Source organism: Rhinatrema bivittatum, chromosome 3, assembly GCF_901001135.1.
Source record: "Rhinatrema bivittatum chromosome 3, aRhiBiv1.1, whole genome shotgun sequence".
Classification (NCBI taxonomy): Eukaryota; Metazoa; Chordata; class Amphibia; order Gymnophiona; family Rhinatrematidae; genus Rhinatrema; species Rhinatrema bivittatum.
In genome coordinates, this window is record NC_042617.1 from 176185335 (window position 1) to 176211106 (window position 25772).

The 25772-nt window shown below is 48.8% G+C and overlaps 1 protein-coding gene across 1 annotated transcript in view; it reads right to left on the reverse strand.

The window, feature by feature from the left end:
* The window catches only part of LOC115087156 (cytochrome c oxidase assembly protein COX20, mitochondrial), an 80126-nt gene that overhangs the window by 43895 nt on the left and 10459 nt on the right, over positions 1 to 25772 (reverse strand). Inside the window, exon 3 of the mRNA XM_029593954.1 lies at positions 24833 to 24947. Within this exon, the coding sequence (XP_029449814.1) occupies positions 24833 to 24947 (115 nt within the window). The remainder of the gene's footprint in view (positions 1 to 24832; positions 24948 to 25772) is intronic.

Below are 25772 nucleotides of genomic sequence, written 5' to 3' on the forward strand. Positions count from 1 at the left end.
AAAGACATCTCGGCCATCGACACCTTCTACTCCCCCTCAGGACAGAGGGGATCGCAGAGAGAAACATCGCCATCGGCATCGTAAGTCTCTGACCATCGAGGAAGCAAAGTCAATCGGCCTCGCCATTGTCCTCGCCGCTGTCGAAAAAACCCCGTCCAGAAAAGGCACCGACCTTTTCGGCGACCGGGTCACAGAGGCGCAACCCTCACCCAACAGGGGATCAGGAGCCGCGACTCCGCCTTTAACTGTGGTCCCTCCAGCTATGCCTCTGCCTCCTTTTGTTGTGGAGCCGGGGCTGCTTGCTCCAGGTCTCTGAGAAGAACTGGACCGGATGGTTCAAGAGGCCATCGATAAGGCGATGCAATGACTCCAGGTTCCTCCGGCACCGACACCGGTATCAATTGTGGAACCGAGCACCGACCTGATTCCAGCAGCATTGGCACCGCTGCTATCCAGGATGGAAGCGCTCATTGCTGCTTTTCCACCGATGGACCACTTACTCTGTCATCGGGAGGAGAAACACCGTTCCGCATCCCTCCATCCAGAGGGATGGAGGGATGCGGAAGCCATTTGTGCTGATACGTCCGGCGCCACCGAGCCATCCATCGATGCCCTCATCGGTGCCTCCGATAATTCCTCCCATTCCTTCGGAGCCTAGACCAGGATCTTCAGGTATCCCACCACCCTGTCCCCCCTCTAGTTCCTAGAGGGACAGGTGCTGATCCTTATGATACCTGGACTGAAGATTCCTCGCCAGACACCGATGATTTACCTTCACCCACTGAAAGTAGGAAGCGTTCTCCTCCAGAGGACCTCTCCTTTATAAATTTTGTGAAGGAAATATCTGAATTGGTTCCCTTCCAATTACAGACTGAACAGGATGACAAACATCAGATGATGGAGTTGCTCCAATTCCTGGATGCTCCCAAGGAAATAACCTCCATCCCTATCCACCAGGTTATTCTGGACCTCCTCAAGAAGAACCAGGAACATCCTTGCTCCATTGCACAGAAAGGCTGACACTACTTATTTGGTGCAGTCAGCTCCAGGCTTTCAGAAAACTCAATTGGATCACCAATCTGTAGTTGTTGAATCTGCAAAGAGATCAGCAAAGAGATCAAAGACTCATACCTCTTTTCCCCCGGGCAAGGATCAGAAGTTTTTAGATGCCATTGGCCGCCGGGTATTCCAAGGCTCAATGCTCATCTCCCGGATTGCTGCCTATCAGCTCTATATGACCCAATATAATAGGGTCATTTTTAAGCAGATACAAGATTTGACAGATACCCTGCTTCAACAATTCCAAGATCAGCTTCAAACCCTAGTAAACAAGGGTTTTGAGGCAGGCAAGCATGAGATCAGATCATCTTATATCTTTGACACTGCCACTAGGGTATCTGCAGCCACTATTTCGGCAAGAAGATGGGCCTGGCTCAAGTCTTGCGACCTTCGCCCTGAACTACAAGACAGGCTATCCGACCTGCCTTGTGTGGGGGACAATCTGTTTGGCGAACAGATTCAGTGAACGGTGGCGGAACTTAAGGACCATCATGAGACCCTAAGACAGCTCTCTCTGATGCCTTGTGACTATTCTTCTAAACAGCCCTTCAGAAAGGGCTCTAGAAAGTCATTATTCCGCCTGAAGAAGTCCTACCCGCCACCAACCAGATCCCGTGCCATGAGACCTTTTCAAAAAGCACAGTCTCGTCAACACATAAACAAAAGCCACAAGCAGCTCCTCAACAGGGCCTGCTTCAGGTTTTTGACTTCCACATAGAGAGCAGCATCCAGATTCCACTGCCTCACATACCGGTAGGAGGTCGATTGTGCCACTTCCACAACATATGGCACTCAATCACCTCAGACCAATGGGTATTGGCAATAATTGCTCAGGGTTACTATCTGAACTTTCTCTCAGTGCCACCAGACTCCCCACCTCTACCAATTTGGAGAACATCCGATCACTCCATCCTTCTGGATCAAGAAGTATCCCTCCTTCTCCAGTCCAAGGCAATAGAACCCGTACCCTACTCTCAGCACGGCCTAGGGTTCTATTCCCAGTACTTTCTAATCCCCAAAAATATCGGGAGGCATTCGTCCTATCCTGGACTTATGGGCCCTCAACAAGTACCTCCAGCGAGAGAAGTTCAAGATGGTAACCTTAGGCTCGCTTCTTCCTCTTCTACAAAGAGGCGACTGGCTCTGCTCTCTGGACCTCCAGGATGCATACACTCATATTGCGATAACTCCATCTCAATCACAAATACCTGCGGTTTCTAGTAGGCCCCAAGCACTATCAATACCGAGTGCTTCCATTCGGCCTAGCATCTGCGCCACGAGTCTTCACAAAATGCCTCGTAGTAGTTGCAGCCTTCCTCAGGACTCAAGGTGTTCATGTCTACCCCTACCTGGACGATTGGTTAATCAGGGCTCCCACTCAGCAAGCTGCTCTGTCGTCCCTCAATCTAACCTTACACACTCTAATTTCATTAGGATTTCTCGTCAACTACGACAAATCCTACTTAGTCCCATCTCAAACCTTGTCGTTCATTGGGGCAGACTTGGACACCTTGCAGGCAAAGGCTTTTCTGCCTCGACAGCGAGTGCTCCTTCTCGTGTCTCTTGCACACCAGCTTCAATCTCAGCAATCCATGACTGCTTGTCACTTTCTCATCCTTCTGGGATACATGGCGTCCTCAGTGCAAGTCACACCAATGGCACGATTGGCCATGAAAGTCATGCAGTGGACTCTACGCTCACAATGGACTCAAAGCGTTCAGCCCCTGTCAACCATGTTCCACGTAACCGTCTCACTCAGTCAGTCTCTTGCCTGGTGGAGGCATCAGACCAATCTCCTCTATGGCTTGCCCTTTCAGGCTCCAGACCCTCAAATAACTCTCACCACCAATGCTTCCAACCTCGGCTGGGGAGCCCATGTGACCAATCTGCAGACACAAGGATCTCGGTCTCCAGAGGAAGCCAAACACCAAATAAATTTCCTGGAGCTTCAAGCAATAACATATGCTCTCAAGTTATCCTGATCCAGACGGACAACCAGGTGGCCATGTGGTACATCAACAAACAGGGAGGCACGGGCTCCTTCCTTCTGTGTCAGGCAGCTGCACAGATATGGGCGGAAGCTTTCTCCCATTCGATGTGCCTCAGGACCACCTGGTTGCCGGGAGTGGACAATGTGTTGGCAGACAAGCTGAGTCGCATCTTTCAACCGCACGAGTGGTCTCTCAACCCCTCAGTAGCGAACTCCATCTTCCAACAATGGGTATATCCTCAGATAGACCTCGTTGCATCTCCTCAAAACCGCAAAGTAGAGAACTTCTGCTCTCTCATTCGCAGCAAACACTCTCAACCCAGAGACGCATTCTCCCTCTCGTAGACAACCGGTCTGCTCTATGCATTCCCACCACTTCCTCTTCTCTCGAAGACTCTCGTGAAGTTACGTCAGGACAAGGGAACTATGATCCTGATAGCACCTCACTGGCCACGCCAAGTGTGGTTTCCAATACTGCAGGATCTCTCCATTCGCAGGCGCATTCCCTTAGGGACGGGCCTGCTTCTGATCACTCAAAACGACGGGTGCATCCGCCATCCCAATCTTCACGCCTTGTACCTGACGGTATGGATGTTGAAAGGTTAATCCTTCAGCCACTTAACCTTTCTGAACCGGTTTCCCATTTCTTGCTTCACGGAAGCCTTCCACGAGAAAAGCTTACTCTTACAAATGGAAAAGGTTCATGTCATGGTGCTCTTCTCAGTCCCTTGACCCCCTTTTCCTGTCCCATCACGAAGTTTTTGGCCTATCTCTGGCATTTATCACAGTCAGGTCTAAAGACTTCTTCCATCAGAATGCATGTCAGTGCGGTAGCCGCCTTCCATAAAGGTTTCAGGGATGTTCCTATATCAGTACAACCCCTTGTAACACGTTTCTTGAAGGGCTTGCTTCACCTCAAGCCTCCACGTGTCCTCCGGCCCCTTCTTGGGACCTTAATCTGGTTGTGGGTCGGCTCATGAAACCACCATTCGAGCCTCTTCACCACATGGAAAGTGATTTTCCTTTTGGCAATCACTTCAGCTCGCAGATTTAGTGAATTACAGGCCCTAGTTACCTATCCGCCTTACACTAAACTTCTGCAAGACCAGTCGGTACTCCGCACTCACCCTAAATTCTTACCTATGGTAGTCTCAGATTTTCACCTCAATCAATCCATCATACTACCTACCTTTTTTCCCAGGCCCCATTCCAATCCGGGAGAGCAGACTCTGCATACCCTTGTCTGTAAACGGGCTCTAGCATTTTATTTAGACTGTACAGCTGCCCGCAGGAAAAGCACTCAAGTGTTGTCTCTTTCCACCCTAACAAATTAGAGCAGCCTGTGGGTAAGCAGACTCTCTCCTCCTGGTTGGCGACTGCATATCCTTTTGCTATCAGCAAGCAGACATTCCATTTCAAGACCGTGTTAAAGCACATTCTGTGAGGGCCATGGCGACTTCAATAGCACACCTATGATCAGTGCCGCTTCCTGACATGTGCAGGGCTGCCACCTGGAGTTCTCTCTACACCTTTGCAGCCCACTACTGCTTGGACAAAGCCAGAAGTCAAGATTCCATCTTCGGTCAGTCTGTCCTTCGTAACCTGTTTACAACGTGAAGTACCAACACCCTTCCGCCTGCCCGGTGGGGTTCAGGATGCCCTCTACCAAATTCCACCCCAGTTGTTGTGCCTGTTGCACGCCTTTGGGTACATTTGGTGCATGTTCGGACATCCTCAGCTCGGTACTCACCCATATGTGAGGACTACCATCCTGCTTGTCCTGAGAGAAAGCAAATGTTGCTTACCTGTAACAGGTGTTCTCACAGGACAGCAGGATGTTAGTCCTCACGAAACCCGCCCGCTGCCCCGCGGTGTTGGGTTCGTAACTTTTTATATTTTATTTTTTGGTACTGCCTGTAGCTTTCAAACAAGACTGATGGGGGAACCCCTGCTGCTGTAGGGTTAGTGCCATGCTGGGCATGCCCAGTAGGGGCCAGTCAAAGTTCTGGAAACTTTGACAAAAATGTTCCGTGATTGGGCTCCATCCTGTGATGTCACCCATATGTGAGGACTAACATCCTGCTGTCCTGTGAGAACACCTGTTACAGGTAAGCAACATTTGCTTTTCTGTAGGTAGCAGGATGAAATAGCTATTACTTGTGGGTGACATCTGATGGCACCGAACGGTCTTATCTCTCCAAGCTGGTAGAGTCTTGATTGCTACTGAACATGTGCGGAAGTTCCCACACGAGTATTGCCTTGTTAGTCTCCTCAGTACATTCCAGAGCTAATCTAGCTCTGTAGTCAACACTCCAGGGAGGCGGGTGGGTATTCCATTGCTAATTCTTCCTGCTAAGGTAAGCAAGCTTGTTTTTCCTATCAATAAGAAAGCTGAATTAGCCATTACATATTATTAAATAAATGCATGTGGGGAATCCCAAGCTGAGAGTTGCAGTGGAGCATTTACTTAGTAAGCAACCCGGGCCTCACTGTGGACATTGGACTACTGCAAGATAAGACTTTGCAAAACTGCTTGTCCAAATTTACTGTCAGTCTTTGAAATGTTTTCAAGACAGTAGTGGGATGTAAGGGCACAAACAAAAGACTAAGTTGCAACTTTGCAGATATCTTCAATAAGTACTTCTCAAAGATATGCAACAGAAGCAGTCATGGCTATCATTTTCATGAGCCTTCACAGAGTTTGTAATTTGCAATCCTGCTAATATATAGCAGTGATAAATGCACTCAGCCAGCCAGTTAGACAAGATATGCTTGGAAACTACTACTTCTAGTAGTTTGGGGTTTTATAGGAGTTTTTCCCAATGTGGCGGAGTTCATTTCTTGTTATAAGCTAAAAACCTTCTGCACTCCAGAGTATGTAGGGCTTTTTTTTTGTTCTCATGCATGTGGGGCCCAGGAAAGAAGGTAGCTAATATGATGGATTGACAGATATGAAAAGCTGAGATGGCCTTTGGGAGAAATTTCAGGCAAATACAGAGAACCTTGTAGTAGACGAACTGCATGTATGAAGGATAGTGGACAAGAGCTTGGAGTTCACAGACACTTCTAGCTAAAGTCGCTGCAATGAGGAACACCATCTTCCATGTCAAGTATTTTAGAAAAGCTGACTCCAAAAGAAGGCTTCATTAGTTGGGAAAGGACTACATTCAAGTCTCACGGAACAGGTGGTTTTTGTACCAGGCGTTTGACGTCATAGGCCTTTCATGAAACAAGATATCACAATCAACAGAGAGGTAGAGATCAGTTTACTGTCCACTTGAGTATGGTAAACCGCTATAGTGCTAAAGTGCACCCGTACAAAAAGAAAAAGATAGAGAGGCCTGAGTCAGAAAGGTGGATCAAATATTTCAGCAGATGCTTAGGCTTGCAGGAAAAGGGGTCTAAAACATTTTGTTGTCACCATTTGGAGTACCTGTATCATTTGAAGGCATAATTCCTTCTAGTGGAAGGTTTCCTAGAGGAGACAAGCATGTCCACAAGTTCTGTAGGTAAACCAAGATCCTCAATCCCTAAGCACTCAACATCCAAATTGTGAAGCTGAGGCCTGAAAGGTTGGAATGGTACAATGTCCTGTCTTCCTGCGTCAACAGTGCAGGGTCTGTTCCTAGATGTATGGGGAGGACTGTTGGAAAGCTGTGTGAGATATGCATACCATATCTGCCTGGCCACACTGGGGTAATAAGGATTAGACGAGTGCAATCCTAAATAACTTTCTGCACTATTCTGGCGATAAGTGGTAACAGTGGAAAAGCATATATAAGGCTCGGTCCCCAGTTGAGGAGGAAAGCATCTTAAACTAACCTGTGATCTACTTGTAAGAATTAAACAAAACTGAATTAGTTTTCTGTATGCTGTTATGTGAACAGGTCCACTGACAGCAGACCACAAACTGAAGAGTCCATTGGCCACTGACTGCTGTAGAGGCCACTCATGTACTTGAAACATTGAGTCAATCTGTCAGTGGTTTGGATATGCCTGGCAGATAAGTGGCCTGAAGAGTAGCTCAATTTGTTTCTGCCCAATGTCAGATTTTTAGGGCCTTTTGACAGAGAGGCCATGATCCCATTCCTCCTTGCTTGCCAACATAGAATAGGGAAACCTGGCTGAATCAGTGTGCTCTGTGCCTGAAGAAAATGCACAAAGGTTGATAGAGCATATCTAATTGCTCTCAATCCTAGAAGACTGAGTCGATAGCGGCTCTCTTGAAGAGTCTAGAGGCCTTATGTTCGAAGGGTTCTGGTATGTGGTCCCCATCCTTTGGTTGAGGCAGCTGTTGCCAGAACTACCTCACAGGGAAGCAAGCGAAGAGAGGTTCTAACCACTACTGCAACTAATTTCATTGTCATCTGCATTGGAGACAACAGAAGCAATTGTTAGTTGATTCCAGTGGGAATGTAGACCTCATCGGAGGTAGCAGATGTGAAGATGGGTCAGTGGAACCGCATGGATGGTCACAGTCAACCAACCAAGAACCATTTGCTTTCCTTGCAGATGAGCGAGGAGAAAACAGCAGGTTGTGGATGACCAATGTCATGATGTTTGCTTGATTGGGAGGCATGAATGCTCTTTCCTGTATAAGAGTTTATGCAAGCTCTGATGAATTTGAGACTCTGAATGGGCTCCATGCTTAATTTCTTGAGCAGAAAACCTAAGTGTTGTAACAGAGCTATTGTTGAGCTCAGAGAATGTAGTACTTCACTCCTTGAGTTTGCTGTGTTGAGCCAATCATCCAGGTACAGGAAGATTTGTATTTCCTGGTGATGGAGATGAACTACCACTACTGCAAGGCATTTTATAAAGACCCACCAGGTTGACAAGAAACGAAATTGGGAGTATTTTGTACTGATAAAGGGAAGAATCCACCTGGAAGCAGAAGTGGCACCAATGCAAAAGGATGGGTGGATATGTGAGCATATGAATCCTTCAGATCTAAGGCACACATACATTTATTCTTCTGCATATAGGATTGTGCTAAGAGAGTTCATTTCGAATTTCTCTCAGGAGTATGGATTTGTTCAGGCATCTTAAGTCAGAATGGGCTACAATCCCCCCATTTTCTTGGGGATAAGGAAATATCGGGAATAGAATCCAAGGGCATGCTGATATGGTGGAATTGGTTCTATTGCTTTTGTTGGAGAAGCGAATGAACTTCCAGTTGAAGCTGTGGTAAATGAGATGGATCCAGATGGAGGGTCAAACAACATGGGAGGGATGGAGGCTGGGAGAAATGCAACCAGTACCCAGACTTCACAATTTGGAGGACCTAAAGGTCCATGCTGATCTGAAGATTCTCCTCCACAAAATGTTGGATTCTTCCCACTACTGGGGACAGTCAGTAACGGACCGTTCACAGGAATGAAAAATTAGGCCTCTGTTGCCAATGTTCTCTTTGTCGAGGTCTGGCCAGATATGGCTGACACCGGACCAGAAAAAGCAGTAGACAGTACTGTTGGAAAGATCAGCAAGGCCTCCTGTGGAAATATGGTTGTATGGATAGACGTTACATTTTGCTGTGGAGGGCTGTTCAGGAGCTGAGAGCAATTGTACTACTACATTCTGGTCCTGCATGAGAACAGGTGGCCTGTTAGAAGTAAATGGTACTATAGAGGTCACTGGGTCTGCAGTCTCCAGGCGAAGTCCCTTTGCCATTAGTCTAGGTGAGGGTAAGTTTATTCTGGGTATTGGCAGCGGCAGGGGCAACCTTCCCCTCCCCCTCCCATTGATCTAGGATGGGTTATATAGAGCTGTGCTGGTAAAGCAGTTTGATAAATCAAAGTCTGAGGTGGACGCATCAATGGCTTCGATGGGGTAGAATATTAAGACGACTTGAATAGCTTTAGAGTCGCATGTCAAGGAATCCGGTGCACGTAGACAATATTTTGTCGGTTCATCGGAGCTGTGCCATGAGATTTTCACTGTGCATTGCTGGACTATGTATGGAGGCTGCAGGCTTGCATAGCATCAGAGCACTGACTGTATCTGTGCTCTGTGCGAACACATCAGTGCACAATTGGCATTGATAGAAGTTGCATCAGGCTAGTTGATGCTGGTACCGATGCACTGCACTTAAAATGCTTATTTTTCTTTGATGCAGGCTACAATGGTTCCAATGATTGATGCCACTTCACCTTCGATGCAGGGCAGCTGGTGGAACTTGACCCCATGGCTTCAGCCTGAGCGGATGGGGGGAGTTTTTGAGAAGCTCCCGCTCAATTCCTTTCCCAGCGAGCAGATGAGGCTACACTGCAGGATGATGACTTACTGCAACTCCAGAGAGATTTATGCAGTTCTTTCATTCTCAGAGCCCTGGACCTCTGCAAGCATGGGCATACCCATCCACAGGCATAGTGGTTCTGGTCGTGATCCAGATTGAGGCATAGATAACACAATTAATGGCTGTTGGTGAGGGACATAATCTTCCCACAGATACAACTCTTGAAACTGCTCACTGTAGTTGATTTCTTCTTCTGCCCAGACATGGTAGAAAAGACCAGAGTTCGTCATCAAGAATTTTTTTATTTTTAGTAGCACTGAAAATAGGTATTGTGGGGCTGAAGAGGTATGAGGCAACTTAAGAAAAAACTGAAGTAAAACAAATATATATTTATTATATATATATTTATCGAATGAAGGAGTTTTTAGGATTCTTTTATATAAAAAAAAACAGAGATAGATCACATCCATGCTGTGCTCAGACAAAATATGACTGAGGACTCTCATGAGGCAACATCCACATGAGGAACTCTTGCACATGTTCATTCCCCCGTATCGGTTGGGGGAAGCATTGGTGCCCTATTTGGGCATCGATGGCTTCCCAGGAATCAGCTCCAACTGGGTCGGTAACACACAGATAAGCCGTTCCAGCAACGGTCCCAGCAGGGCAAGCACCTGTACCATCACCATTGGTGCCGCCGGTTCGATGCTCTGCCATGCCCACTGCATTATTACCTGGACCCTGTGCTCCAGCTCCTCTTCGAAAGTTGCCGATGCCAAAACCGATTGGGAGGCAGGAGGGGTGGCCAAACTTCCTTGGATCCCAGAGGTGGATCAGTGACTGACACCAGGAACCCCAGCATTGATAGAGGATGGGTACTCCTCGCCGCAAGGTTGCTTCAGTGGCATCAAGACATGAGCCGGCACCTTCCCAAGCCCAGCACCGTGCATTGAAGGTGACCGGTGCTGATGCTTTCTTGGCTTCCCTCAGTGCTCGGTCCAGTCTTTCCGCAGTGCCGAGGTAGACGATGATGAACTAGACGTCCTCGACCTGGAAGAGACCGACAGAGGCGATGGCGTTGATGGAACCGATGGCCCCACTATTGCTGAATGCTCGGTGCCCATTGGTGCGGCTCCCAGGTCCATCAGTGCAGATGCCGCCGATGCCTTGAACTTCCTGGACCCAAAGAGTTTCTCCATCTTGTCGAGCTGAGCATGACATCCTTTAGGTGTCATCTGGGCGCACATGCGGCAATCCCGGATGTCGTGCAATGCCCCCAGGCAGAGGACACACACCTCGTAGGGGGTCCATGATGGGCACGGTCCTCGGACACTGGGGGCACTAATGGAAACCGGACGAGGCCATGACGAATGAAAAGACAGGGGAAAAATGAAAGACAGGGATGGCAGGTGGCCAATGCCGGTGGGCACCAAGACACCGCTTCCATGGGGAGGGGGAAGGGGGGGCGCGACGGAAGTGAAATTAAACTTACCGAACCACTGAAAAACCTGACTGGGGAAACTAGAGGGAACCGAGAGGGACCTGCGTTCGATGGAATTGTGAGAAAAACCTGAAAAGGATGGTGAAAAAAAATTTCCAAAGGCAATTTCTTAATGAAAAGCCACAAGCTCACTTTACACCAGGCGAAAGCTCCATGGAAAAAAAAAAAAAGACTGAAGAGGGACCACACGTGGAATAGGGCATGTTCAGTCAAAGTTACAGAAACTTTGATACAAGTTTTCTGGGCCAGGCTCCATCCAATGAAGTCACGCATGTGTAAGAACTACCATTCTGCTTGCCCTAGGAGAATAGCCAGTTCAGCCTGCTTATCAATGGAAAGCACAGCTGCTTACCTGTAACAGGTGTTCTCCTAGGACAGCAGGATGTTAGTCCTCACATATGGGCAACATCAACTGATGGAGCCCGGCACGGAAAACTTTTGTCAAAGTTTCTAGAAACTGACTGGCAGACTGAGCATGCTCAGCCTGCTGCTATCCACATGTCCATGCGAGGTCCCCCTTCAGTCTCATAATATAGCAAACATACGAGTGAGAAAAAATAACATAACAAACCGAAGATGAACCCAACATTGGGGGGAGGCAGGCGGGATTCCTGAGGACTAACATCCTGCTATCCTAGGAGAACACCTGTTACAGGTAAGCAACTGTGCTTTCTCCTAGGACAAGCAGGTTGGTAGTCCTCACATGTGGGTGATTACAGAGCTCCAGACCGTTGTACCTGTTGACACTCTGTCAACGAGTACAACACAACTGCGGCACTGTGGGGAAAAAACAGGGGAAGTCTGGCCCCACAGAAAGCACAATGAAAACAGTTGGGTTCAGGACTGGAATAGATAGCGGAGGACAGACTGGCCAAAAGTGCTGTCCTGGCGACTATCCCTGTCACGACAGTAGTGAGCCACGAATGTGTGAAGAGAACTCCAGGTCGCGGCCCTGCAGATTTCGGCAACAGGAACCGCACGCAGTTGGGACACTTACGCCGCCATAGCCCGCACAGAGTAAGCCAGCCAGCTGGAGGCCTGCCTGCTCGTAGCAGAAGGCAATGTAATCCGCTAGCTAGTTGGCTAGGGTCTGCTTCCCCACTGCTTCTCTCAGCCTATTGTGTCAAAAACACAAAGAGCTGGCTGGACTCTCTATGGCTCGCTGTACGGTCCAAGTAGAAAGCGCGCGCCCGCTTGCAGTCCAGGGTGTGGAGAGCACGTTCCCCCGGGTGAGAATGAGGCCGTGGAAAGAACATGGGAAGGATGATTGACTGGTTGATGTGGAAAGCAGTCATCACCTTTGGCAGAAACTTTGGATGTGTGCGCAGCACTACATGATCATAAAATAATTACGTGTAGGATGCATACATAACCAGGGCCTGGATCTCACTGACCCTGCGAGCGGAAGCAACTGCCATCAGAAACAACTTTCTAGGTGAGGAACATCAGATCACAGGATTTAAGAGACTTGAACGTAAGCCGCATGAGCCTTGCCAGGACAATGTTAAGATCCCACGGGGGTTGTTGGTGGGCGAAGCGGGGGCTTCAGTTGAACTAGGCTCCTCATTGTTAAAACCTTAAAACTTACCCCGCCTGGTTTCCTCCCCAGAGAGGACAAAACAGTCTTTCAGTTTCAAAACATAACATTTATTAAGTAGATTAGTGATCTATAAGAGCTAGCAGGATTGTTTATTTCATGCATGCATACAAAGTTAAAATAGAGGAAACTATAAGGAAATCAAGATTTGTGTTTCCTTAAGTAAACGGAGCCCAGCTTACGAATGCACTGCCAGTTTACTCATCGTTTTAAATTTGCATTAGTCTTTTATACACTGTTAAACATGGCTCGCATATTCTTCCCCCCCACTCATCCCTTACGTTTGCTGGTAACTTTCCTTCATGTGCCTCTCAGACATCATATATTATGCTTACTCAGTAGTTCTTTTGTTCTTGTAGCTTTCTTGGCACCTTTCTTATCAGGAATTCACTCTGCACTCTCATGCCCTTCTCAGCATTAGTTGTTCTGTCTCTGGGCTGACAATTACATTTTTTTTCTCTTCAGGCCTTTTTATTCCAGTTACTAGTCAACATGGGGCAGTTTTCTTAAAGCAGTAATTAACCCAAATCCTCAGCATGAAACGCCCAACCAGTGGCTGCATTGAAATGGAAGCCCTGGCGACACCCAGGTGGTAGGCACCGAGGACGCTGAGGTGTTCTCTAACCGAGCTGGTTTGGAGGCCAGACTCGAACAGGTGCCAAAGATAATCCAGCAGGTGGGGAAGCGGACAGGAGAAGGGGTCCAGTCCGTGGCTGCCGCACCAGGTGGAGAAATGCTTCCACTTCAAGTTGTAAGATTTCCGGGTGGAAGGTTTCTGGGATTCAATCAAGACCCTGGTGACACCATCCGAGAGCTGTAAGGGCTGGAGGATCATGCGCTCATCATCCATGCTGCGAGGACCAGGGCCCGGAGGTTCGGGGGGGGCGCAGGGTGCCCTGGTTCTGCGATAAGTCGGGGGCCATCCCCAGCAGAAGCAGTGCGCTTATGGATAGGTCCTGGAGCAGAGGAAACCACACCTGCCTTGGCCAGGAGAGTGCCACCAGGATCATGGTCCCCCCGTCCTCTTGCAGTTTCCTCAGAGTCCTTGAGAGGAGTGGAATAGGGGGGTACGCATCCCCAGTAAAGGGAGAATGTGTCGCAGGCCAGATGGTCCTTTCCCAGAATCAGGGAGCAAAACATGCTCACCTTGTGATTGTGGGGAGAGGCAAACAGGTCCATGTCCGGTGTGCTCCAGCGATGGATTAAGTCGGCTGTTACCGCTGGGTTCAGGGACCACTCGTGTGGCTGAAAGGACCGGCTGAGGCAGTCCGCCAGTGTGTTCAGGTGGCCCGGCAGGTAGGTGGCCCATAGATACATCCCTCTGGAGAGGGCCCAATCCCCGACCTGTATCGCTTTCTGGCAGAGGGGGAAAGACCCTGTACTGCCCGGCTTGTTGATGTATCTCATTGCCACCTGGCTGTCCGTTCTGATAAGGATGACCTTGGAGGACAGCCTGTCCTGGAAGGCCCACAAGGTGTACCGGATTGCCCGCAGCTCCAGGACGTTTATCTGGCAGTGGGTCTCGGCCACAGTCCAAAGGCCCTGGGTATGCAGACCGTCCGTGTGGGCCCCCCACCCCTGAGGTGAGGCATCGATGGTGAGGGTCATCTGGGATGGCGCAGGCTGAAATGGGAGCCCAGATTCCAGATTAGGCAGGGCTTCCCACCAGGTGAGGGAGAGGCGAAGAAGGTCCGTGACCGTCACCGGCGCTTCCAGATTCTGGGATGCCTGTTGCCAATGGGACCACAAGATCTACTGGGGGTCCCTCATGCGGAGGCGGACCAAGGGGTCACGTGAACCGAGGCCAACATATGGCCCAGCAGGCACAGCAGCAGACGGGTTGGCACCCTCTTTCTGCTGCGAATGAGGAGCAGCGAGGAGAGGGCAACCGCTCGATCCTTAGGCAGGAAAGCCTTTGTGCCATATTCAACCTGGCGCCGATAAAGTCTAGCCGCGGAGACTGAGTGAGATGTGACTTGGGGAAGTTGAAAACTAATCCCAATGACTAAGGTCTGAACCGACAAGGCCAGAGCATTTAGGGCCCCGGAGTGGAAATCACTCCGGATCAGCCAATCGTCCAAGTACGGAAAGATATGGATCGAGCGACACCTGAGTTAGGCATCCACCAAACATTTCGTGAAGATGTGTGGGACTGAAAATGTGCTGTCCCCACCAGAAAGCGGAGATACTTCTTGTGGTTGGGGACAATTGCAATCTGGGCATAAGCCTCCTTTAAGTCAAGGGAGCAGAGCCAGTCTCCTCGTCGGAGGAGTGGGATCAGCGTGCTCAGAGAGACCATCTTGAATTTTTCTCCTACGAGAAATCAGTTTAACGCCCTGAGGTCAAGGATAGGGAACTGGATCTACTGCATCCGCCACTAGGAGGGCAGAAAATTCCGATTGAAGGATGACCTGATGGGCGGGCGAACCCCACGATGGACATGAGGAAGCGGTCTCCGGGAGCCTGCTGAAATTCAGGTGGTAGCCCTGGCAGTCAATGGAGAGGACCCAACAGTCCGAAGTGATCACTTCCCAGCGGTGGGCGAAGCAAAGAAGCCTGCCACCGACTGGGGGATCGACAGCCAGGGGACCTGGCCTCTGACTCGTGCCCCTTTGCCGCCAGTCAAAAGCTGGCGGACGGGGCCTGTTGGGGGGCTGGTTGGGCCCTCAGAACTCATTACTGCTGGCCACGACCTCTAGGGCTGGACAGAGGTGGATGGGCACGGGCAGCTGGAGGAAAGTATCTCCTCGGCCGGTAGAAGGGCTTGCGAGGAGGAAGTGACGTCACTTCCCATGCTGGACGCTTGAGAGGGGAGCTCCTCACCCGTCGGTGTTTTTCGGTGCATCTTTTGCGTTTATGCTACCCACTGCACACATTCGGTAGCGGAAAGTGGGGGCTTCATGGCGGCGAAAAAATCTCCCCCTGATTTACATCACTTTTCTTACAATAAGCTAGGAGAAGCTGCGGTGCTCGCGGCGCCCAAAATGGCGGCGGACATGGGACAACGGCAGATGGAGGAGCCGGAGAGCGCAACGCCTAGCCCCCACGAGGATTCTTCGCTTCGCGCGGAAATGCGCTCGTGGTTCACAGAGCTCCGCACGGATATAAAATCTTTCCAAGCTGAAATTGCTAACACTTTGCAGGAGATAAAAGAGGAGCATGCTACTATGGCGCGACAGCTGGCGGAGACGGACGCGCGCTTAGACGACCATGATGAGCGCTGGACCGCGCAACAGAAAGATCTCTCCACCCTGCAGGCCCGACAGACTGAGCTAGCTGACAAGCTCGAGGACATCGAAAATAGAAACCGACGCTGTAACTTGCGCTTTAAAGGGGTGCCGGAGGGTGAGGCTAACCAGGACTGTGCTTCGGTAATTCAGCGGATCTGTGCTATGATTTTGGGGGAGCAGGCAAAGGACGGTGGGGAGTCCACTCATAGCGATCAGATTGAGAGAGCCCACAGGTCGCTGGGGCCTAGGGTGGGCAATACCCCCAGAGACATAATAGTCTGCTTCCACTCATTCCAATATAAGGACAAACTTGCCTCTGTAGCACGCAAGCAGCACTTTTGGTGGTGGGAAGGTCACGATATTGCAGTGTATGCGGACCTGGCTGCCACTACCTTGCGGAAGCGGTTCGCTTTTAAACCAATTACTATGGCCCTCACTGCGGCGAAAGTACGGTACAGATGGCTATTCCCCTTTGGCATTTGGTTCCAGGTGGAGGGGAAGTCAATCAAAGCTCATACTTTTGAGGATGGAGTACAAGTGGCGGCAGGCATGACGGTGGAGGTCCCTACTTCGGACCCCAAGGTTCCTAAGGGTCGACACACAGAACCCCCTAGATGGCAGCGGGTTCCTAAGGGGGGCAAACGCCTGAGAAGAAACCCTAGTGACGTCCGCGTGGAAGATGTGCCGCCATGACTTTTGTGACTCTATAACTAACCTTTCTCTTTTTTAGGTTACTTGCCATAGTTATGGCTGGTGGTGGACGTTTTTGTGGCGTCACTTCCTTGGCTGCAGCATGCCGTGCAGTGGTTATACCAGTTGTTTGGATTTTCTATTTTTGCTTATTTCTATCTGATCATGTTACTTAGCCGCGATAGCAATAGTAATTTTTTGATGTCTAAGGGGTGGGAGGCTTCATCCTTGCTTCCGGATGGGGTTTTCCTCCAATAGTTGCTGGGAACGATTGTATCCTTCCCAGGAGGTTCAAAGGGGGTGGGGGAGGGAGGTGGGGTTTCAATCTCTTCATAGGTATCATGGTGGTTTCATACTGGGGACTCGTGGGCATACTGTTTTTTATGTCTGCCTTAGTTTCCTTCGCTTAAGGGTGAAATGCTATTGTCTGCTTTTTGGACTGGGCCCTCTACTATCAATCAGACCCTATAATTATCATGGCTACCATTAAATTTGTTTCTCTTAATGTCAAGGGCCTAAACTCTGGGCGGAAGCGTAAGCTTCTTTTTCAGGAAATGGGTCGTTTACAGGCGGATGTGATCTATCTACAGGAGACACACCTTAGAAGACGGTACGAGGCTTTATTAAAAAATGCCCAATATCCGCATCAATACTGGGCTGCGGCCACTAAAGATAACAAATATGCAGGGGTGGGGATCCTTTTTAAAAAGGATTTACAATATGAGTTATTGAATATTCATGCTGACTCTCAAGAGCGCTATTTATTATTGAATATTAGGGTGGGATCTGAGCTGTATTCCCTTATGTCAATCTATGGCCCGACCTCTCATAAGGAAATTTTTTACTCCCAATTGTATGATACTGTCGCCAGTAAAGCTGAAGGGAGTGTGATATTAGGTGGTGACTTTAACACGACCCTGAACCCGGTCCTGGATAATTCTACGGGGCGTAGTGCGGACTCCACTTTGGTTCGGAAAGCTGTAAAACGTATCCAATCCCTGATTTCGGGGATTGACATCTGGCGCTCTCGATATCCTAAATCTCGCTGCTATTCATTTTACTCGCACCCTCACAGTAGCTATTCTCGACTGGATATGTTTCTGGTGGATAGGTTGCGAGTAAACATGGTAAGGGCTGTGGATATCGAACCGATCGTCTGGTCGGATCATTCTCCCATTTGGTTCACCCTTCAAATTAAAAATTATGATAACGGGCAACGATTCTGGCGGCTGAACGATTCCCTACTGGAAGATAGCGAGTTCCAACGTCAGATTGCTAGGGATATTCAGGACTACATGCACATCAATGATACCGAGGGGATGGATCCAGGGGTTCTTTGGGAGTGTCTAAAATGTGTACTACGTGGCTCATTTATTTCCCGAGCCGCATTTGTTAAAAAACAAACTGAGGGGGAACGTCAGGGGTTGTTACTGCAGCTTAAGGATTTAGAGCATTCTCATTTATTTTTTTTTTTTTTTTTTTTTTTTTAATGAGGCAGGTTTATTTACCTTGGTTTTATTTACCTTGGTCATTCTTTTGTTATCTCAGTGTTAATCTCTCTTTTGCCTTCTCTTCATTCCAAGTTGCATTTTATCCCTGTTTTATTGTAACTGCTACCTTATTCTTCTATCACATGTTAATGTTTTTAAGTTATTAAGTATTTATTCTGTTGTCACACCTTGTTATTTGTAAACCGGCATGATGCGACTCCCATCGCGAATGCCGGTATATAAGAAATTTAAATAAATAAAATAAATAAATAAATATGGGAGACCCTACTGATCTTAAGGTTTCACAGGCAATCCAAACGACCAAAGATCAAATAGCGCAATTGGATTCAGCCAGGATTGCTCATCAGTTAACTTTGGCTCAACAGCGGTTCTTTGAGGGGGGGAATAAAGCCGGGAAGTATTTAGCTCAAACGCTGAAACGTAAGCAAGCCCAAGCCACTATACAAAAAATTAAGGGAGCGGATGGAGTCTTGTTGACTGACAACACCACGATTAGGCAGAGATTCCTTCAATTTTATGCTCAATTATACAGTATGGACTCCCAGGCTTCGGGGGAGGATATCTCTCAGTATTTAGCAGATGTTTCTCTACCAGAACTCACAGCAGTCCAGCGGCAATTTCTGGATAAAGAAATTACTTTATTGGAAGTCACGGAAGCCATCAAAACCCTTAAAGCGGATAAATCCCCCGGGTTAGACGGCTTTACGCCTCGATTTTATAAGCAATTTGCCACGAGCCTGGCTCCCATTCTTCTCACTTTTTTTAATTCTCTGAGAGTGGGCTCCGCTTTATCCCCCCAGACTAATACGGCCGGGATCACCCTATTGTTGAAGCCTGGGAGAGATCCCTCCCTTTGTGGTTCATATCGACCTATCTCTTTACTTAATATCGATGTGAAGCTCTTGGCAAAAATTCTAGCCACACGGTTAAATTGCTTTATTTCACAGCTTGTTCACCCGGACCAGTCGGGGTTTATCCCGGGGAGGACAATGGCAGATAATGTCCACAAGATTTTTGATAGCATTTGGTTTGCCAAGCGAAATAGGGTTCCCACCATAGCTCTTTCCATAGACGCCGAAAAGGCGTTCGATATGGTTCACTGGCCATATCTGTTTCGCACATTGGAGGGAATGGGTTTTGGTACCTCTTTTTTACAGTGGCTACGGCAATTATATAAGGATCCCCAGGCTTGCTTGCGGATCAATGGTGGTTACTCTTCCAATTTTACCGTTGGAGGGGGAACCAGGCAGGGCTGTCCGCTCTCTCCTTTGCTTTTTGCATTGTTTTTAGAGCCTTTTGCCATTAAAATTAGAGGACAGGAGAATATACAGGGGCTAACGATGGGAGGGATCTCGTCTAAGATTTCCCTCTATGCTTACGATATCTTACTTACCCTCACTAGACCTGCACTCTCCCTTACACAGCTGATTTCGGAGATGGATGCCTTTAGTAGGGTATCGGGTTTTAGGGTTAATTGGGAGAAGTCGGAGATTTTGAACATTAACCTCACCTCACCAAGCGTAGCACATTTGAAGGGCTTGTTTCCCTTTAGATGGGCCTCTTCTCATATCAAGTACTTAGGAGTGCAATTGAGCGCGTCCTCAGATCTCTTCCCTCTTAATTATGGGTCTTTATGGAAAAAATTAGTAGGGGAAATGGAAGAGTGGAGCAGATACCACATCTCCTGGATGGGGCGGATGGCGGTGTTTAAGATGTCCTTGCTACCAAAATTACTGTATCTTTTTCAAACTCTCCCCATACCTGTCCCTGCCCCCCAACTTAAACTCTGGCAACGGAAATGTATGAATTTCATTTGGGCTGGACGAAGGCCGAGGGTTGCCCGGAGCGTCCTCTTTCGGACCAAGGTGATGGGTGGGCTCGGTGTTCCGGATATTGCTCGATATTATTGGGCAGCTCATTTCAAAAAAGTGGTTGACCGGCATAAGCGGAGGAATCCTAAACAATGGATACAAATTAATCAGGAATTGCTTGGGGATATTCCTCTGCGGTCTCTCCTTTGGCAGCCTAGGAGGACATGGATAGTGGATCCGGGGACTACATTATCTCCTTCTATTCTGGATACTCTCTCGTTATGGCATCTGCATGGTGACCGTCTTGTCGAGCGGAGAGAGTACCATACTAGTTCCAGTCTTTATGGCCATAAAAACTTTCGCCCTGGACAGGATAATCCGGCCTTCCTCTTGTGGAAAGAGAAGGGGATTTTGGAATGGGGTCATATCTGGGGCTCGATTGGGATTAAATCCTTTCCCGATTTGCAGCGTCAGTATCACTTACCCGATTCAGCATATTTCCCCTATTTGCAACTCGCTCATTTTGCGAGAACTACTCAGCTTGGTTCACATCTGGCGCTCGGTCAATCCTCTTTTGAAAAATTATGTATGAAAGCTGACGCCTCTAGTCAGTTGTTGTCAGGAATTTATCAATTCCTGGCGAGGGAGGTTGGGACAAAATCGAGCTTTCAACTTGCATGGGAACGGGACTTGGGGATGGATATCTCTAATCAGCAGTGGAAAATGATATTTCAAAGCCGTGGGAAAGGGTATATTGCTACTTCCCTGATTGAAAATGTTTATAAGATTATGTACCGATGGTATATGTATCCTCAGCGGTTGCATAAATTCATGCCTCGGATTCCAGAGACCTGCTGGAGGCGTTGCGGGTCAGTGGGCTCTTTTCTTCATATGTGGTGGGACTGTCCTGTTTTACAGACCTTATGGCTGGCTATTCGCCAATGGTTGGGGGAGATGTTGCCGGGTTTCCCGGTTGTAGGCCCCGCTCAGGCATTACTAGGGCTTAAAGTTACGGGCCTCCCTGATGCACACAATCGGTTGGCCCATTATGTTTTCCTGGCCACACGGTTGATCATAGCCAGGGTATGGAAGGATCCCAGAGTACCCACAAAAGCAGAGATTCAACAACAAGTAGACAAAATATATTTATTGTCAAAAATTACAGCTTTCCGACATAAAAGTATGCATAAATTTGACAAAACCTGGCAGACATATATAGGATGGAAAGCCTCTTTATCTAATGATTCTCCCTGATGTGTTCGGTGGTTGTATATGTAGAGTATTCTCCTTTTCTTTCGGGGACTGCTTGGGTGGCTGTTTGAGGTTTTCTTATGCCACACAAACTTCTCACTTTAACGTACCTATGAAGATGGGGGGAGGGGGGGGGGGGTCTAGGGGAGAAAATCACAGTGGGATTTGTAATGTACATATCACTTGCATATGTATTTGATTTTTCGGGTGTAACTCGATCTTTCTGTTAATGTGCTCTGTTTTCTGCAATTGATTGGAATGTATCATTGGTAATCTATTTTTTGGTTTGTATATCTGCCACTGTTAATAAATCTTTAAATTACAAAAAGAAGGGCTTGCGAGAGCCCAGCCTGGAGGACTTCCGGCGGCGGAAGGGCCTTCAGAGGGACTGGCAGAGAGTGGCTGAAGAGTATCATGCTGATCTTTCAGCTGCGTCATGACCTCTTTCACCTTATCCCCAAACAGGTTCTCACCTGTACAAGGGAGGCCCGCAAGCCTGTCCTGAACCTCTGGCCAGAGACACCGGAAGCCCGGAGCCAAGCCAGCCTTCTGGCACCAACGCCTCCGGTGGATAGGCGGGCTGCGGTTCAAAAAAAATAAAAACACATCATAGGTAGACCGGACTCCATGTCTACCCACCTCCAGCCCCAGCCTAGCAATGGCTGCAAAGGACTTCTGCTGTGGCTGGGTGTGGCCCTCCACAAATTCCTGGACCTTCTTCCACAGGTTGCGGTTATATTGGGCCATGTAAATCTGGTAGGCTGCAATAAGGGCAACCAGCATCGCCCCCTGGAACATTTTCCTCCCTACGCCTATGTTCGCGCCCTGGAGGGGTAGAAGTGTGTGTCTGGCCTTTTAAAGCATGGACTCCACTACCGCCGATTGGTGGGGTAGGTGCTGCTGCTCAAAGCCCACGGCCTGTTGAACCAGGTAAGTTACATCAGCCTTCCTGTTCACCGGGGAAACAGACACCAGGTGTTCCCACATACGGAACAGGAGCTCCTTGAAGATGTTGTGGACTAGCACCGCCACTATCTCCTTTGGAGCGTCGAATAACTGGAGGACCTCCAGCATCTCGTGACGGGTATCCTCCTCTGACAGGAGCTGGAAGGGGATGGCTTCTGCCATGGCCCTTACAAAGCTGGCAAATGACAAGTCTTCGGGTGAAGATCAACGCCTCTCCTCTGGAGGTGAAGGCTCTGAGAGGGGGTTGTCGGAGAACTTGGAGGACGAGTCCGAGGAGTCATTGCCCCACACGTCATAGGGACCCTCCTCCTCATTAGGGCCTGGATGCAGAGGGCAGGGACAAGGAAGGACGGTAGGTGTGGGCTCCAAGAGCCGTGGGGGGCACCGGCGGCATCGATGGACCCCCCCCCCCAGTATTGAGGGAGGCATCGACCGCAATATGCCGGGAGGAACCGGTGGCAGCCTGAGAAATCATGGGCATGTTCGCCCGGTCCCCGAGGCCTCATCCTCCTCTGAGAACCCGGGAATCGGGATCGCTCCGGTGGAGGGCATTGGAGGCCTTTCGGGCACCGGTTGTGTCGGTAGGGCGCCTAGAAGTTGTCCAGATGGTCCAGATGTTCTAGCAGGGGCGCAAACATGGAAAGCGGAGGCTCAGGCACCGGTATGGGGGCGGTGGTGCCGGCAGCTCGACACTTTGTAGCGCTTTGAGCACTGCCGATTGCACCCTGCGGTCCAACTCCTCCTGGAAGTCCTGGGTAGTAAGGACTGATGGAGGGGGACAAGGCGTTGCCAGCACATCTTCGGAAGGCTCACGAGGAGGCACGGCGCCCGGCACCGACATCTGTAGGAAGCGCCTCGGGCTACCAGGAGCACCAGATGGTGGGACCTCCAGTGGTCGGTGCCGCTTCGATGGCGATCTTTCCCCGATGCCGAGGAAGACTGTGACCCAGAAGTTAGGGGGAGGGTAGAGACCACTGAGGATCGATCTCCCTCTCCCCGGTCCTTAGGGGTACTGGAGAGCTGGACTGCCAGGGAAAGAGATGGAGACGGTACCCCGCAGTCCATGGGCATGAAGGAAACCGAAGCCAAATTGGAGAGTCTTGGAGAGCCGAAGAGCTTCTCCATTTTATCCAGGCACACATGTCGCCTTTTGGGGGTCATAAGGTCACACAAACGACACCCACGGATGTCATGCAAGGCCACCACCAGGCAGAGGATACATACCTCATGTGGATCTGTGATGGACATGGTCCGCAGGCACTGGGGGCATCATTGAAAATTTGACATCGCCATCGAAAAAAAAGAGGTTGGTGCGCAGTCAATGACAGCCGGAACCACAGAGTGGGAGTTGGGAATCATCAGCGAATGGCTAAGGCAAAAGCCTAGAGTACCTACCGAACAGAGGAACTGAATGTGAAGGGGAACCCGACCCAGAAACCTCCCCCGAAAAACAGACAAACTTTCGAGGATTTGGAGCTCCACCAACTGCACCGCGGAAAATAAGAGACTGAAGGGGGACCTCGCGTGGATAGCAGCAGGCTGAGTATGCTCAGTCTGCCAGTCAAAGTTTCTAGAAACTCTGACAAAAGGTTTTCCGTGCCAGGCTCCATCAGATGATGTCACCCACATGCGAGGACTTCCATCCTGCTTGTCCTAGGAGAAAAGGAAAATTCAATCAACCCCACAAACCCTCTGATCCCCTCTCCTCCAATCCTCTCCCTACCGTGTTGCACCCGTTCTGGTCCCCTCAAGCACTCCCCACTTCCCCCCTCTAATCCTCTCATTCTACAGAACTTTTGGTCCCCTCACTCCCTCTTACCCATTCATCCTTCATGTTCTTATCCCACTTGTTAGGAAGAGGACAACGGCAGTGCTGCACTTAGGGCTAGAAATTCCTCCTCTGTTGACCAAGATCAGTATCATGCTTTGAATCCCATGCAACACTGTAGTGCCTCATGGTTCAAAGCAAGAAATTTCAAGCTCAGCGGAAGAGGAGAGCATGGCCCCAGGTGTCTCATTGCCACTATCAATGAGATCCTTTTAAGAAGCAGAGATTGCGCTAAGTGGACTGTGGGGAAGAAATACAGAGGACTGTTAATGCTCTACCTCTAATTTCAGACAGCAGGGCTGGCCTTAGGGTATGGCGTCACCCAGGGTACTCTAGAACCAATCAGCATTGCCTGTTAGGCTGGGCTGGATGTGCCTCCAGTCCAGTCTCAGCCACATGCCCTGCTGGCAGGTTGAGGGATACTTAATAGCACATGAGCCTTCCTCTGCTGATCAAGGCCAATCTCACAGTATGGGGGGGTGTGAGATCACAACCTGTGTCTCATTCCGTGAGACTGCCCATACACTAGAGGAAGATGACATGCTATTAAGGGTTGCCAATCCTGCTAGCTGATGATGGGCCCAGAGACGAATTAGGGATATGGCTACCAGTAGGGGAGAAGACTGAAAATACCAGGAACCGCTGGAAGGGATGAAGAAAACAAATAAATGTACTTTCATTCTCTACATTTGACATTTAGGGATGGTGGGGCAGAAAAGCACAGATAGACCTACATGCAGTGGAGGTGGGGGAATATGGAGACTTACATCGTATTGGGAAGGGGGGGGGGGTGCAATGGAGTGATGATTTGGAATGGTGATGTGAAGCAAGAAAGGATCATCCAGGATGTGAAGGGAGAATGAGAGCGAGAGAATGGAGGGAGGGACAAAGCCTAGAGGGAGACAGGGGAGAAAATATCTGTAGGAGGGAGGGAAGGGGCGCCATTTACTAGTCTAGAGCCAGATTTGTCAGACATGCCGCCTCACATCTACACTGACGACAGTGGTAGCAGTTCAGATGATGGGATTTGGCAAGTCATATGTTTAAATACCTTAGGTTAGACAATGTGTATTATGATACTTAAATATACATGTGATTCATAAATGTAAATATACAAGTCATGAAGTAAAACTGGATTATCATGTATTCCCCCATACACTCACTTGTTGCCAAGAAATGTCCAAGACCTGCAACCAGTGATCCTGCAGCTCCATACAGCACTGATTCCCGGGCACAGGGCACCTTTTTAACATCTAAGATTCCGAGGAGTCTAAAAGACTTAAGAAAAAAAAATACTTCAACAAGACATGTTTTCCCCCCAATGAGCAAATTGGAATTTTCTCCTAGTTAATTTATATGTTTACATGAATAAGAACATGCCATACTGGGTCAGACCAAGGGTCCATCAAGGCCAGCATCCTGTTTCCAACAGTGGCCAATTCAGGCCATAAGAACCTGGCAAATACCCAAAAACTAAGTCTATTTCATGTTACCGTTGCTAGTAATAGCAGTGGCTATTTTCTAAGTCAACTTAATTAATAGCAACTAACGGACTTCTCCTCCAAGAACTTATCCAATCCTTTTTTAAACACAACTATACTAACTGCACTAACCACATCCTCTGGCAACAAATTCCAGAGTTTAATTGTGCGTTGAGTGAAGAAGAACTTTCTCTGATTAGTTTTAAATGTGCCACTTGCTAACTTCATGGAGTGCCCCCTAGTCTATTATCTGAAAGAGTAAATAACAGATTCACATCTACCCGTTCTAGACCTCTCATGATTTTAAACACCTCTATCATATCCCCCCTCAGCCGTCTCTTTTCCAAGCTGAACAGCCCTAGCCTCCTCAACCTTTCCTCATAGGGGAGCTGTTCCATTCCCCTTACCATTTTGGTCGCCCTTCTCTGTACCTTCTCCATTGCAATTATATCTTTTTTGAGATGCGGCGACCAGAACTGTACACAGTATTCAAGGTGGGGTCTCACCATGGAGCGATACAGAGGCATTATGACATTTTCCGTTTTATTCACCATTCCCTTTCTAATAATTCCCAACATTCTGTTGGCTTTTTGACTGCCACAGCACACTGAACCGACAATTT